The 17446-nt window shown below is 40.5% G+C and overlaps 1 protein-coding gene across 3 annotated transcripts in view; it reads right to left on the reverse strand.

The window, feature by feature from the left end:
• Positions 1–17446, reverse strand: part of FRMD3 (FERM domain containing 3) — a 294465-nt gene that overhangs the window by 44852 nt on the left and 232167 nt on the right. For all 3 annotated transcript variants that reach the window (XM_025988266.2, XM_025988264.2, XM_072762990.1), the window contains one exon: positions 10621–10745. In XM_025988266.2, the coding sequence (XP_025844051.1) occupies positions 10621–10745 (125 nt within the window). The remainder of the gene's footprint in view (positions 1–10620; positions 10746–17446) is intronic.

Below are 17446 nucleotides of genomic sequence, written 5' to 3' on the forward strand. Positions count from 1 at the left end.
GGGACCATCACCAGACAGTAGTAACCAAAAGGGAAAAGGTGGTTCCACAAGATTTATGAACAGCTCCTACTGCTTAATGAAACACAACATAAAAGAAATCTCCTAAAGACCAGTGCAGTACTCCTAATGTACATCTTGACCTGCCCTAAACCAAGGGAAGAAATTACTTAGCACAAGGAGGAAAATAGCAAGGAAGAAAGACACTGAAGCCACAAGAAGAGGGTACATTTGTCTGAGACATAGCCATGGAATTCCACAAGGGAAGAAAAGAGACAGGAGAATTGTCATATCTGATCATCAGGAAGTGGACCATACTCAGTGGAGAGTGGAAAAAGGAATTCAGAGGTAGCATAACCATAGCAGCCCTGAGTTGTTAAAGACTTCACAACTGATGTGACTGGAGTAACTGTGTTAGTGTATGTCTGGCTCTGCCTTGTATGATGTTGAAAGACTCACACATGGAGCAGAATGGAAAAAAAAAATCCATCTGCATGTTGTCTACAAGAGACTCACCTTGGGCCTAATAACACATGCAGACTGAAAATGAAGGGATGGAAACACATTTACCAGACAAATGAAAAACATGCTGAGGTAATAATGCTTACATCAGACAAAATGGACTTTAAAACAAAGACCGGGATCCCTGGGTGGCACAGCGGTTTGGCGCCTGCCTTTGGCCCAGGGCGCGATCCTGGAGACCCGGGATCGAATCCCACATCAGGCTCCCGGTGCATGGAGCCTGCTTCTCCCTCTGCCTTGTGTCTCTGCCTCTCTCTCTCTCTCTGTGACTATCATAAAAAAAAAAAAAAAAAAAAAAATTAAAATAAATAAATAAATAAATAAATAAATAAAACAAAGACCATGTAAGCAACAAGGGCATTACATAATGATAAAAAATGATATCCAACAAGAGGATATGATAAGGTAAATACATATGCACCCAATATTGGAGCACCTAAATATATAAAGTAAATATTAACAGACTTTAAGAGAGAAACTTATGGTAATATAACAATAGTAGGGGTCTTTGAATATCCCACTTACATCAACGGATAGATCATCCAGACAGAAAATCAGCATCTTTGCATGACATTAGACAAAATAGACATAATATATACACAGAACATTCCACCCCAAAGCAGAAGAATACACATTCTTTCCAAGTGCACATGAAACATGTTAGATCACACGTTAGGCCACAAAACAAGTCTCAATAAATTTAAGAATACTGAAATCATGCCACATATCTCTTCTGACCACAATGGTATGAAACTAGGAATCAATAAAAAAAAAAAACTGGAAAAAAACCCCACAAACATGTGGAAGCTAAACAAAGTGATACTAAATCACCATTGGGGGATCCCTGGGTGGCACAGTGGTTTAGTGCCTGCCTTTGGCCCAGGGCGCGATCCTGGAGACCCGGGATCGAATCCCACGTCGGGCTCCCAGTGCATGAAGCCTGCTTCTCCCTCTGCCTGTGTCTTGCCTCTCTCTCTCTCTCTCTCTCTCTCTCTCTGTGACTATCATAAATAAATACAATTTTTTTTAAAAAGTTTAAAAAATAATAAATAAATAAATAAATCAATCAATCAATCACCATTGGGCTAAGAAAACAATCAAAGAAGAAATTTTTAAAAAGAGATAAATGAAAATGAAAACACACAGTCTAAATTTTGGAAATGCAGTGAAAGCAATTCTAAGAGGTAAATAAAATGATAATAGGCCTACTTCAAGAAACAAGAAAATCCTCAAACAATCTAACCTTACACTTAAAGCAACTAGAAAAAGAAGAACAAATAAGCCCTTGCTAAGTAAAAGAAATAATAAAGATGAGAGAATAACAAATTACTGACTCTTGATTCCATCTTAGGTCATGATCTCAGGGTCCTGGAGTAAGCCCTCTGTCAGGCTCCTGATCAGCGGAGAGTCTGCTTAAAGATTCTCTCTCTCTCTCTCTCTCTCTCTCTGCGCCTTTCTCCCTGTTATTTATCTCTAAAATAAAAAAATAAATCTTTTTAAAAGATGCATCTATACTGCTAAAGAATAAGTTATGCTGTCACTGTTTGCAGATGACATGATACTATACATTGAGAACCCTGAAGCCTCCAAAAAAATACAAAAAGTAATAAATGAATTCAAGAAAATTACAGGATACAAAATTAATATCCAGGTATTAATATCCAGGTAATAAAGTACCTAATCAGTACTAATTAGGTACTAATAACAAAGTAGCAGAAAGAGAAATTAAGAAAACAATCAGTTACAATTATACCAAAAAAAGATAAAATTCCTAGAAATAAACTTAGCAAAAGAGATGAAAGACCTATACCCTGAAAACTATAAAATACTAATGACAGAAACTGAAGATGACACAAACAAATGGAAAGATATCCCATGTTCATGGATTGGAAGAATTAATATTGTTACAATGTCCATACTATGCAAAGCAATCTACAGATTAAATGCAATCCTTATCAGATAACCAACAGCATTTTTCACAAAACTAGAATAAATAATAATATAGATTAATAAAGCAATCTTGAGAAAGAGGAACAAAGCTGGAGTATCACAATTCCAGATTTTAAGATTTACTATAAAGCTACAATAATCAAAACAGAATGGTATGGGCACAAAAATAGTCACATAAATCACAGAATAGAATAGAGACCCCAGATATAAACCCACGATTATATGGTCAACTAATCTATGGCAAAGGAGGCAAGAATATCCAATAGATAGCCTCTTCAACAAAAGCCATTAGGAAAGCTGGACAGTGACATGCAGAAGAATGAAACTGGACTACTTTCTTACACCATACACAAAAATAAACAAAATGGATAAGAGACCTAACTGTGAGACCTGAAACCATAAAAATCCTTAAGGAGAACACAGGCAGTAATTTCTCTGACATAGGCAATAACAACATTTTTCTAGACATGTCTCCTACTAAGGCAAGCAAAACACAAACAAAAGCAAAAATAAACTATTGGAATTACATCAAAATAAAAGGCTTTTGCACAGGGAAGGAAACTATTAACAAAAAGAAAAGGCAATTTACTGAATGAGAGAAGATATTTACAAATGATATATCTGATAAAAGGTTAGTATCTAAAATGTATAAGGAACTTACATAACTCAACACCAAAAAACCCAAACAATCCAATTAAAAAGTGGGCAAAGGACTTGAATAGACATTTTTTTCCAAAGAAGATATACAGATGGCCAACAGGCATATGAAAAGATACTCAACATCACTAATCATCAGGAAAATGCAAATCAAAACCACAGGAAGATATCACCTCATACCTGTCAGACTGGCTAAAATAAAAAAGAAATAACAAGTGTTGGTGAGTATGCAGAGAAAAAGAAACCCTTCTAAAGTGCTGATGAGAATGTAAATTGGTACAGCCACTATGGAAAACAATATGGAAATTCCTCAAAAATTAAAAATAGAAATACTATATAAATAAGTAGCTTCACCACTGGATGTTTACCCAGTAGAAACAAAAACACTAATTAAGGAAAATAAATGCACCTCTATGTTTATTGCAGCATTATTTACAATATCCAAGATAGATACAAAGGCAAGCTAAGTGTCCACCAGCAAATGAATGGATAAGGAAGATGTTGTATGTACATATACTATGCAGCCATAGTATATGCATCCTTTTTTTATAAAAGGATGAAATTGTGCCATTTCTGACAACATGGATAGACCTAGAGGGTATTATGCTAAGTGAAATAAGTCAGACTGAGAAAAACAATTACCATATGATTTCATTCACATGTGGAATCTAAAAAAATAAATGAACAAACAAACCAACATAAAGTAGAATCAGACTTAGAAATACAGAGAAAAAACTGATGGTTGCCAGAGGCTTGGGGGGAGGTATGAGCAAAACAGATGAAGGGGAGTGGGAGATACAGGCTTCCAGTTATGGAATGTATAAGTCAGGAAGTATAATGCACAGCATAAAGTCAATGATAATGTAATAGTGTTGTAAGGTGATGGCAGCTATGCTTGTGGTGAGTGTAGCATAATGTACAGATTTGTCAAATCACTATGTTCTACATCTGAAATAATGTAACATGGTGTGTCAATTATATTCAAATAAAAATAAAAGAAAGACCTCAAGATGGAAAAATACAGTAGGCCCCACAGGTCACCTGTTACGTGTTGGGTTGGAGGGGGTGAGGTCAAGGTTATGGCTTGCTTGATGAGCAGGACAATACTCCTTTTATATGCTCAAAATGCTCTCACAGATTCACATACAGACTTTCTAGAATTTCAGTGATATCATCTTAAGCAACCTATGGTTAGGACTAGACACTGTAAACAACCCTTTAAACACACCCTCACCCCTCCACACACAGAGCCACACCCATGACACATCCACACACTAGAAAACATACAAACATATACAGGGACACACACAGAAACAGCTAAATGGTGTCACAGGAGAGCTAGTTTTATCATACTCTCCTTAATTTCCATCTATTCTATTTCATCTATTCCATCATCTCTTTAATTTTCCAACTATTCAACAGGTATAGGCATATTCTCAATCATATGCAAATCCAAGCCACCCTCAATCCAACCACATTGACACCCTGAAGACACTCCTTTATGGAACTTCTGGTGTCTCCACTGTGCTTTCACTTTGCTAACAGGAGGGTGTCAAACACTTGGAACTTTTACTTATTTTTTTCTACCAAGGGGAAGAAAGCATGGTTCCTGCCTGTTTATTTATGCCAGACTGCACCATTGCCCTGGTAGACAAGAATTATGTTCACTGGGTGGCAGTAATTGCCAGCTGTGAAGTCCCACATGATTGATGTTTTTCACTTTCTCTACCATAGTCCAGCACTTTTCCATAACAAAAAAATACACTCCACCAAGCATTTTGCTGTTTACACTATGGAGACTCTACCTTCCATAGTGCATGTGATTTTACTCAGATTATTGACTCCTTAAAATGTCATTTTTACCCAGAACAATTTCCACTTTCAATTTTTTCTTCTCCCAAAATTCTCATAAGCTCCACATGACACTTTGCAAATGGTCTGCTGTTATCATAGAAGGTTTTCCATAGCGCTAATCAAGTTGGATCCTGTAACTGAGCAACTTTAGGGTAATAATGAAAACTTCTCCTGTTGCTTAGTGGTGCCTAGGAGCTGATTTTGTTTTTTCTATACCCAGACACAGCCAACTTCAGAGCTAATCCTCCAGCTGTCATATGAATGAATGGGGTCACATGTTCTCCCAGAGAGCCACTGCGCTAATCTGGGCAATGATGATCTCCACAGCTGTCTCTGAGAAACATGAAGCTCTAGGAAGAATAAAGAGCTTATCAGACAAATGAGTTGTTATAACCCCATAGAGTCATGATGGCAGCACAGATGCCACCACCACAGCACCCATGTGAGACTCAGGTGCCAGGATCTTCCCAGGACTTCACTGAGATTGTGTCTCCAAGAGTTAGGAGTTAGGACCTTCTCTCCTCCCAACCTGATTTTTAAGAAATAACCAGACAAGTCTTTTAACAGAACTCAGGCTGCCGACCTTGACCTGTTCATGGGTCAAGTTCCAAAATGTTTGATTTGAAACTCCCTAAAATAAGAATCTGAACCATTATACAGAGTTGGGGAATAGTGTCCAAGTGTCCTCCACTCCCTATCTGAAGCTCAGCAAAGCAATGCACAGTGTGTAACTCTCTCAATGGCTCCAATGTTTAAATGAAATCATTTTTGCCATTGACTCCCTGTGTGATACTGACATGTCATGTAAGCCTTCCTGTGCCTCAACCATGTCATCTTTAAAGAGGCTGAAATCAGGACACCTGGGTGGCTCAGTGGTTGAGCATCTGCCTTTGGCTCATGCCATGATCCTGGGGTCCCAGGTTTGAGCCCCACATCAGGCTCCCCATAGGAAGCTTGCTTCTCCCTCTGCCTATGTCTCTGCCTCTCTCTGTGTGTCTCTCACGAATAAATAAAATCTTTAAAAACATATAAAAAACAAAGAAAAATAAAGAGGCTGAGCTCTTTTCACTCTCAGAGTCTCTTACCAAGAAACACAGTCTGTTCACAAAGGTGGAGATATCTTTGTTTAAACCTGTGTTCTCTGCCTCTCTTCTCTTTATATACCAGAGAAATACCAATCGATAAAATGAGTATTTATCCCTATGGATTGTCTAAAACTCATTGCATGATACTCAAAGACAAGACACATGGAGCAGAATCAGACTTTAAAATAGTAACAGAGATATATTGGTATCAAGAACACAGAGCTACGTTCACTATAGGAATCATAAGGAATATAGGAATTTCATGGGACCTAAAATGATTTTGTTCTCTTTCTCTAGATTGAGAAGGTCATTCCATCTACTGGACATTTAATAATACTGTCATTTTTACTTCTTTTCCTTTTAAGTTGATTCTATATCCTGGAGATTAATAGGATTTTCCTGAGCTTCAAAACCCACAAGATGTCCCATAAGGGGATTGTCTAATAAAAAAGTTTTATTAGACATTTATAGAGCCATTTTGAATTTTTTAAGAGAGTAACTTATCAGTTTGACTTTATAGCTTGTGAAAGAATTTAAGATTCTTCTTTAAAGTAACTGGAAACATTGAGAAGGTGGCTTATTGGTTCTTATCACATATCATGAACATTTTTATTTTTATTGCAATTAATTATAATGTATGAGTCTCTTGTCCACAGCATTCATGTTAAAGTCAAGGCTAGGATTTAGCCATGGAATGTCATTATAGAAAATGGAGCAAAATGGAAGCCTTTATTTGAATGAGGTAAAGGGTCCAGGGGAAAGTTTGTCTAGTTACCTGTTATATCCTGCGGATGACTCCTGGAGCCACAGTGGCCTGACTTCCATATTCTCCATGGAATCTTTATTCCCAACTAGATTTCCATCTTTCTAGACAAGACACAGTTACAACTTTTCCTTTCCTTTCTCCATTCAATCTTGGGAGAATCGTGATCTCCAGAAAAAGCAATTTCCACTAAACCAAATATTCCAGGTATATGAGCAGGTAGAGGTCCATGGTAAGCCACCCAAAATGTATCATGATGCATTTTATTTTGAATTGAAGCTACTTGGGAAGCAGCTAGTGCAAGGACACTCAGACCCTCCTCTGTCCCCCTGTGAGCAGGAAACAAATCTCCCTTATGAAAAACACCCTCCCTATAATGAGAAGTAAAAGATATCCTTATCACCAGAGATGGGGACTTCAAAGCTGAGAAAGCTGTAGGAACAAACCTTGTTGTCTTTTCTAATCTTTTTTTTAAAAGATTTTATTTATTTATTCATGAGAAACACAGAGAAAGAGGCAGAGGCACAAGCAGAAGGAGAAGCAGGCTTTTCATAGTGAGCCTGATGTGCGACTCGATCCCAAAACCCAGGATCACATCCTGAGCCGAAGGCAGATGCTCAACCACGGACACCCAGGCATCCCATTTTTTTCTAATATACTAGACCTTAGCCTAAAGTCTGCTTGGAATTCCCTACTAATTAAAGCTCCCAAACACCTGTTTTCTTTACCCTGTCACTTCCTCCTCAATTTATTGTCTCTTTGTCTAAGATGTATACAAACTGCCTGCCTTCATCATTTCTTTAGGTCTCAGTTTTATTGGGGGGCCTCGTGCACACATAATGAAACTTGAGATATTTTTCTTCGGTTAATTTGTCTTATATAAATTAAATCTTGGTCCAGCTGAATGACATTGAAGGGGAAGACTTTTTCCTTCTCTACAAGAGGAAGCCCAGAAAAATCACTGGGGATCAGAAATGAAAGCTACTTTTATTATACTTGAAAAACATACAAAAACAGAGAGGGTACTAGAAAACGTAGACAAGCAACATGGGCCCAGAAACCCTTGGGCTCAGAAGACTAACTTCAGTATGGAACTTAGAGAGTTTGTTGTTAAGGCCATGATTACACTAAGACCATGCTCATTGTCATCATCTTATAACTCAGCTAGCTAGGGATAAAGGCATCTCGTAAGGCCCCACTCTTCCTGTTTTGCATGCTTTCCTTCTACTCATGGAATTTGGGGCATCTACCTGTCCAGTTCTCCTTTAAAAAAAATTAAACTTCCTTTCAGTGCTAATGGCACAAAAACAGACACATAGATCAATGGAACAGAACAGAGAACCCAGAAATGGACCCCCAACTCTATGGTCAACTAATATTCGACAAAGGAGGAAAGACTATCTACTGGAAAAAAGTCTCTTCAATAAATGGTGCTGAGAAAACTGGACAGCCACAAACAGAAGAATGAAACTAGACCCTTCTCTTACACCATATACAAAGATAAACTCAAAATGGATGCAAGATCTAAATGTGAGACAAGAATCCATCAAAATCCTAGAGGAGAACACAGGCAACACCCTTTTTGAACTTGGCCACAGCAACTTCTTGCAAGATACATCTATGAAGGCAAGGGAAATAAAAGCAAAAATGAATTATTGGGACTTCACCAAGATAAAAAGCTTCTGCACAGCAAAAGAAACAGTCAACAAAACTAAAAGACAACCTACAGAATGGGAGAAGATATTTACAAATGACATAGCAGCTAAAGGGCTAATATCCAAGATCTATAAAGAACTTATTAAACTCAACAGCAAAGAAACAAACAATCCAATCATGAAATGGGCAAAAGACATGAACAGAAATTTCACCAAAGAAGGCCTACACATGGCCAACAAGCACATGAGAAAATGCTCCGCATCACTTGCCATCAGGGAAATAGAAATCAAAACCACAATGAGATACCATCTCACACCAGTGAGAATGGTAAAAATTAACAATACAGGAAACAACAAATGTTGGAGAGGATGTGGAGAAAGGGAACCCTCTTGCACTGTTGGTGGGAATGTGAACTGGTGCAGCCACTCTGGAAAACTGTGTGGAGGTTCCTCAAAGAGTTAAAAATAGACCTGCCCTATGACCCAGCAATTGCACTGCTGGGGATTTACCCCAAAGATACAGATGCAGTGAAAGAATGAGACACGTGCACCCCAATGTTTCTAGCAGCAATGTCCACAATAGCCAAACTGTGGAAGGAGCCTCAGTGTCCCTCAAAAGATGAATGGATAAAGAAGATGTGGTCTATGTGTACAATGGAATATTACTCAGCCATTAGAAAAGACAAATACAAAAAAAAAAAAAAGACAAATACCCACCATTTGCTTCAACGTGGATGGAACTGGAGGGTATTATGCTGAGTGAAATAAGTCAACCGGAGAAGGACAAACATTATATGGTCTCATTCATTTGGGGAATATAAAAAATAGTGAAAGGAATCAAAGGGGAAAGGGGAGAAAATGAGTGGAAATATCAGAGAGGGAGACAGAACATGAGAGACTCCTAACTCTGGGAAACAAACTAAGGGCTGTGGAAGGGGAGGTGGGCAGGGGGATGGGGTGACTGGGTGACAGGCACTGAGGGAGGTGACATTCCCTGACGGGATGAGCACTGGGTGTTATGCTGTATGTTGGCAAATTGAACTCCAATAAAAAAATATACAAAAAAAATAAATAAAAATAAATAAACTTTCTTTCAGAAAAAGATTTACTAAAATCATTTACACTTTAGTGTGAAGTAGCTGCTGCTTCTCCCAGGGATATCTACATTCTAAGCCATATTTTCATTACAAGCTGAAGGGTTTTCCCCTATGGACAAAATTCTTCAATTGAAGCTGCAGGTGTAAGTGATCTTTTGGAGACAGACAGACCTGCACTCTTGGAACTGCCCAGTACCCAAAGTCTAAAAGATGAAACCAAAGTCACTTAAAGTTAAGGAAAGCATATTATATTTGTGTTCAGGGTTCCAAGAACTTTTGAGTGCATTTTCAAATATACTTTGAAATTCATGTGTGAGATTACTTCCCGAGGAGTCTATAACAAGCAGTGAGGGAAGATTCTTCCCTGAAGTAAGTCCTTAAAAGCAAAAAGCCTAGATGCACATAGAGTACAGTCCTTAAAAATACAACTTTTGGGTTGAAGTGGACTATGTGTATTTTAGCTTGTATTAAAACTATCAGAGAAAGGCCTCTGGAAAAAGGGAATATAAGTAGAAGAAATATTCAGGCAGAGCAGAATGACCAGTATAAAGATACTTAGGAAAAATTCTTTACAATCACTAATTTAATTATAATAAAAACTTACCACTAGGTAGAACTTTCTATAGTGATGAAAAAGTTCTTGGTCTGATCTTTACATAATGGTAGCCATTAGCCACATGTGGCTATTACTCATTGGAAATGCAGCTAATGTGGCTAGAATTGAATTTTTAATTCTAACGAATTTAAACAGCCACACATTGCTAGTGGCTACCCTGCTGGACAGTGGGGGTCTAACACGATTACTCCTTTAACCATAATTTTTAGGACTACTTTGTATCCATGGCCTTTCTCCAGGGGAAACTGATAGAACTCTCAAAATAATGCAGTCTTCCAGCTGGAAACAGTTTATTTTCTAGGAACAGTTTGTGACTCATTCGGTCCCCCACCCCAACCATTACCTAGGTGCCCAACCATTGGTGCCTCACTCGTCCCTTTAGGGTAAGCCTGCAATGCCAGCTTCTGGAAGGAAGGGTACTTACCTTCACCCAATGGAAGTTCTTCTTCTTGCTCACTGGGGGAAGGCAGCAGGGGCTGCAGGGGCTCCATGTTAATGATGAGCTGTTTGTTCAAGGAGTAGGAACTACGGCTCTGAGTAATGTTGGTTCTGAAAATAGACAAACCGGGGGGGAATTGGTCTCCGTGGCAAACACCAGCCCGTCCATCTCAGTTGGCCTCCTGAGTTGGGAACTGTCTCTGCACTCACACACTGGATGAGGCCAGTGGTAAAGGCAACATAACACTGAAGACACACACAGCCCTCTTCATCCTTAAGGTTCTGACAAAATGTTCACATGTTCTAATGCAATGCAGTGAAAGAAACCTATTTCCTCATATGTCACCAGATTCAAGCGTACTAGGTGACACCGAAAAACACAAGAGGCAGGTGTCACTGACCTAGATATGCAGACAAGTGAATTAAAGGCATCACCCAAGTAATTTAATAACCACCAAAAAACCAAAAACGAAAACAGAACCCAGTCAGAGAGATGGTACAGGCATTCTATGGCTCCGAGCTACCTTGGTGTTGCTGGATGTCCAACATTTAATATCAGCGTTTAATGCTCACATTCAAATTCACACTCCTCTCACCAGCCAGCCACAGACACCCTGCTTCTGAGGTAGCAAACACGTGTCATTGGCTGTGAAGGGCAGCAGATGGCAAGGAAAAATGTACGAGTGTCATGTCAAGACTAGTGGCTGATAGCAGGAAGCCTGTCTACACTGCCTGCTGCAAGGAGACCAGCTGTCTGCCTTGAAAGACAGGGAAGTGGGGCTCCTCTAGTGGTGTTTCAGCACCTTTCCCCTCCCTAGGTTTCCTGTCAAAACCCCAACCAACCCACCCTTTAAAGATGCTGTGAAATGTTTCCTACCCTTTGGTGCCCCCTTGGATGGGCACCTGACAACACATTTTCACAACACATTTGCACATTCTCTCTTTCTCCCCTCATACTACTCTCCCTTCTTTCACAACTCATGGCATTCAGCACCTCTCTCTGTATTTATTGGTGTACTACTCAGTCCCACCTTGAGAAGCACCTTAAGGGCAGAAACTGATCTATCCATTCTGATGCACTTTACAGTGCCTCCCTAGCTGTCTTATTACGGGCCATTCACATTTGAAATCGAAGTAAACTAGGACACCTGGGTGGCTCAGCAGTTGAGCATCTGCCTTCAGCTCAGGGCATGATCCTGGGGTCCTAGGATCAAGTCCCACATCAGGCTTTCCTTGGGGAGCGTGCTTCTTCCTATGCCTGTGTCTTTGCCTCTCTCTCTGTGCTCTCATGTATAAATAAATAAATAAATAAATAAATAAATAAATAAATAAATAAATATTTTAAAAAAATAAGGAAAGAAAGAAATCTAAGTAAACTAAATGCAATCCTGGCTTGACAGAAGCTGCCATTTCAGATTGGCATAGAGTGTTGCCCCTGCCTTATAGCCGGGGCATTCCTATTTGGCACGGGTCAGGGATGGAGAAGAACATGGTACCCTCCACAGCTGGCACTGGCTGGAGAAAAAATTATGAGGACTAGCTTTGCCATGGAGTCCTGTCCTTCATTATTTCACTCGCCAACCACTTACTTGCAACTAATACGTATGCAGCATTGGATGGCCTGCCTCGTTCTGGTGAGCCATGGTCCTTGCATTAAGGAACTCACTCTCTAGCACTATGATTTTCATACTTTTTGATGGAGACCCGCATTAAGAAATGCATCTTATATCATTTCTCTGTACACATGTGGGGAGACATACAAGTAAAGCAAATGTTTCATGCAACGACAGTAACTCCTGTTATGTGTGATTCGCTTTTCCCCCCCATTCTAGTTTATTTTGCTTGAAGTGTGGTCTTTTTTCATTTCGTGACTCATTAATGTGCTATAGCCACAGCTGGAAAAGCACACATCTCATGGAGGAGACTGATGGCCAAGGGTCTTCTGTAAACTCTAAGGAGGGGCACCTGAGGGCCGTGGAGCTTTCTGACCTCAGAAAAGCCCATTTTCCATTGCTACTCAAACTAGATTGCTCAGACCCACCTCTGGCACCCATGCCAGTTGACTGGCAGCAGTTCCATCCTCCAGAAATTACTGCATATCATCAAGGAGGGCCTTTTATGAGCCTTTATGGAGGATCTTTTGCTCCACAGCAGTGCCCCCCCAACACTCTTCAATTGGAGATGTAAAGCATCATGCCCCTTGCCCCACGCCACCCCCTCAACACTGCAATATCTGGGGATCCCTGGGTGGCGCAGTGGTTTAGCGCCTGCCTTTGGCCCAGGGCACGATCCTGGAGACCCGGGATCGAATCCCACGTCGGGCTCCCGGTGCATGGAGCCTGCTTCTCCCTCTGCCTGTGTCTCTGCCTCTCTCTCTCTGTGTGTGTGTGTGACTATCATAAATAAATAAAAATTAAAAAAATTAAAAAAAAAAAACACTGCAATATCTGGGCAACTGCTCTGTGTTTAGACAGCCTGAGTTCACTAAGAGTGATCTCACAGGTGTAAGCCTGCCAGGCACTGGCTGGTCAGGAGGATGCTGACTCAGCATGTATGCTCACAGGCTCCTGCTGCCACACTGTAGCAGAGGCCTATGGCCAAGGTCAGAGAGGTTAGGGTCTGCTTAGGGTTAGGCTAGATGAACCCTACAGAGAATTATAATCCTGAGACCCTGAGTTCTATGATTCAGAGAGGAACACTGCCTCCCAGTAAGTCCAAGACTCAGATAAACCCAAAAGTGGGCACAGCTAGAGTTTCCCTAGAGCACAAAGAATCTAGGGATCCAGGCCTGGGTGTTGGGCCCTGGGACAACTAGAGAGTAAGATTAAGCAAAATTAGAATCAAAAGGCATGTCTCCTATCCTTTCTCTACTAACTCCTGCAGACTATAGGTTACCTTTTTATATTTCTCTCCTTGTGACCTTTTTAAAGGTGCAACTGATCCTGGCTTCATTTAAATCAAGAGCCCACCAGCACAGTTATGCTAATAATAAATACAATGCCAGAATTTGATGGTTTATATATATGACCATATTTGTCTTTCTCAGTGTACCTGTGAGACAGGCAAGAAAAATACCATATTCACAGATCAGGACATCGAGACTCAATGAAGTTATAGAACTTGACTAAAGAAAGACACTTAGAGTTGACTAACTCAGATCATCTGATTCTCAACAGTGCCTCCCTGAACTTTCTGCATGATTTATCCTACAGTGCCTGAGAGAGGACTCTGTTCACTACAGCTAATGTCCACTGTGTCAGGTGATCTTCTAGAAGATGTGCCAACATCCTACTCAGCTCCCACCCTGCCCTTCTCCCTGGGCTCCTGATGTAACAGCTTCTCTGGCTGGAGTCCCCTCAAGCCAGGCAAGGGTCAGTGTTGTGTTTCCCAGTCTCAGAATCTATCCATCAACTGATTCTGCAAAATGCCTGACCCGCTTTGTACTCAGCGCAGAACAGTTTTCTAATGAAACCATCACTAGGAATTCTACTGAGGTAAAAAGGTTTTCTTTGGAAAGTGCAAGTACATTCTAAGATTGGCTTCAAAAACTGAAAGCATAATATAGAGCAACTGAAGGCTTGTGGAATTCCTGCACTAGTCCTTGCAGTGAAGCAAATGCTGTTGGCCCATCATCAAAACTCCATCTGAAGAAGCTTTAATGAGGACACGTCTGTTAAATTCTAGCTTCCCGTTTTTGGATGAGAGTTATAACACCATCATCTCACATTCGTATGGCACTTTCTAATTTTTAAAGCACTTTATTTTAATGCCCATAACACAATCTAGAAGTTGGGCAAAGTAATATTCTGAATCTCACTTTACAGATGAGTAAATTGATGATCAGAGAAGTTCAGAGACTTACCCAAGACCACCCAGCTTGTAAGCAACACAAACTAGATTAGACTACACAGTTTATAAGCAACACAACCAAGTTCATGACTGGTGGGCAGCCCGGGTGGCTCAGCGGTTTAGCACTGCCTTCAGCCCAGGGCATGATCCTGGAGACTCGGGATTGAGTCCCATGTCAGGCTCCCTGCTTCTCCCTCTGCCTGTGTCTCTGCCTCTGTGTGTGTGTGGGTGTGTGTGTGTGTGTGTGTGTGTGTGTGTGTGTGTGTGTCTCATGAATAAGTAAATAAAATCTTTAAAAAAATTTCATGACTGGTGCTTGTTCCAGGTCCAAATGCTGCTTCTGGGTGTGTCCCAGTAGTGGCTGCTATTCCTAGGTGGCTCACGCGGTCAGCCCTGGGCTGCAGCCTTCTGCCTCACAGCCCCTGGCATAAGTGGTTGATTCTTACCAGGTAGCCAGCCCAGGAGGACTTTGCTTAGAGACCTTGTCATCAGTAAAGATCAGTGAACTATCATGAGAATTAGCTTTTTCTCTTTTTGAAAAAAAAAAAATTCTCAAGACAGTGCTCTCAATCTGTCTGTGTTGTGCCTCTCTAAATACACACACCTCAGCAAAAGCTGTATTCCATGAACTTGCTGTTCTTTGAAGAGTACACTCTCAAGTGGGAAGAAAGACAACTAACTAAAGCCTTACTATCACCATTCTAAAGGAGTGGTCATCTCTAAACACAGCAGAGAAAGGATTCATCACTATATTCTCACTTTTGACAGCCACATCAAAGAAGCCAAAATAATTCAAAAATAATTGTTTAAGGGAAAAAGTGTCCTTCCACGCAACTGGCCACTGGAAAGAAATGAGAAGTTGCTACTGGAAGGATCTATTTCCATGGCTCTAATAGCACTACTGCCTCCTAGGAGGTCAAGGTCCCCAGGGCAGCACCTTGGACAGATCTCAGGTCTTCTCAGAAAATCGCAGGCACATTGCTGTCACCTCACACCCCTGATTCATATACGCATTCAACAAATATGTACTGACCTCTACTATGTGCCCAGTGCTGTGTTAGGTGTTAGGTGATACACAGATGACCAAATAGGCACAGCTTTTCCCTCCCACAGCTTTCTTTGTATTATTACTTTAAACAAATCTTTCTTGTATTGTCAGAGATTTGAGACATACTGCCACAAAGCTGAGGACCAGAGAGGTGTCCTGAGCATGTGGACTCAATAGGCTTTCATATACACTCAATTGGCTTTCATATACACTCAATAGGCTTTCAGTAGAAAGGCAAGAAATACCATATGAACCAGAGTCTCAAGGGCCCATAGGTCCTTGTTTGCAGTAACATCCCTGGGGGACTTTAGAAGATTCCAGAAAAGGGAAACTATAAATTGATGCCTCATTTCCCAGCCCTTCTGGCGGTTTGGCTCTGTCCATTCTGGAAAAAGATTCTGACTATGGTCACTCTGCTCCTTTTACACCCACAGCCTGGCTCCTCAAAATGTGGTCCCTGAACCAGCATGGCCACCATCTTGGAGCTCATTAGAAATGCCAGATTCATGAATCGGGAATCTGATTTTAACAAGACCTGTAGGTGATCCCTGTCCAAGTTAAAGTTTGAGAAGCCCTTATCTAGGGATCCTTGAGTCCCATAAACTATGCAAATCTCAGTCAAAAAGAGAATTTTTTTTCAAATTATTTCTGATCTCATTATCTATCTATATATGATAACTATGGGATTCATGGAAAATCTTACATATTGAGAATATGAGCCTCTGAAAGCATATTGTTAAAAACAGTTTCCTTCTTTGTATTTGTGCTGTCAAAAGAACTCCCCAGCATCAAGTATTTCTTTTTTCTTTTTTTAAAGATCAAATACTCGCACTTCAAATTAGAAAAATAAAACCCAAGCGGAGCCCCTGAGGTGGTTCTGCCTCCCAGCTTCTAAGAGAATGCCAGAAGCTTTCTGGGTAGCAAATGCTACAAAGAAAAGAATACAGACTTAGGTCTGCCACACACACAAAAGAATCTACAACTTGAGATAAATCATTTAACTTCTCTGAGACTCAAGTTTCCTTGTCTATAAAATAGAAGCATCAAATTAGATGATACTTAAGGTCATTTCTGGCCCAGAGTCTAGAAAAGTTCAAATGATACATTTTATCATTTCATCTTTTTCATTTCTGCCACAGAGTGACTATGATTTGTGGTAGAAGAGGGACTCTAAAGACTATATTAAAAAGAAGTAAATAACAAATAAAAGACCAGTGTCATCAGTGGGTAGGCTCTAAGACTTTCACAGTTTTGCACTAAGGTACCTCCAGACAATGTGCTCCAGCTTCCCTAGCCCTACATCTTTCTCCTGCTTCTTAATGCAGGAAAGACCACTTCTACAGACGTGCACATGACAGCTTCCACTGGGTCACCCAAACCAGGAAGGAATTATTCCCATGTAGACATCTGCATGGGATCTCGTGCCAACTGTAGTTCTGCTCCCTTGTGTGGGAGAGAAGTGTTGTCTGGATCCCCATGCCAGGCTGGTTGGGCAACATTTCCAAAAGACCCAACAACCCAGGAAATAAGGAAAGAAGCCCCCAGTTCACTGGGTCATGCTGGAAACAGAGGAGACTGGGCAAATATGAGCAAATATGAGCCTAAGGGAGACTCTGCAAAGTCCAAAGGCGGCTAGGAAGGAAAAGGTGCCAACCAGTGTGTGGCAGCCTCCTAAACAGCATAACTTAGGATGATCTTGCCTTCAAAAAGGGAAATATCATGATGAGAATATTCAGCTTTAGATATCTAGCATGTTTAAGGTTGAGAATATGCAATGATCTGTGCATATTGTGGTGATATAAAGTCCAACATGACGAAGGGAATATTTAATTCCTATGAACCGCATAGACTGCCACATTATGAAAATGCGTACCCTTGAACTGCTAATGACTACATTCCTCATTCCCCTGAGTGA

Source organism: Vulpes vulpes, chromosome 1 (genome assembly GCF_048418805.1).
Source record: "Vulpes vulpes isolate BD-2025 chromosome 1, VulVul3, whole genome shotgun sequence".
NCBI lineage: Eukaryota > Metazoa > Chordata > Mammalia > Carnivora > Canidae > Vulpes > Vulpes vulpes.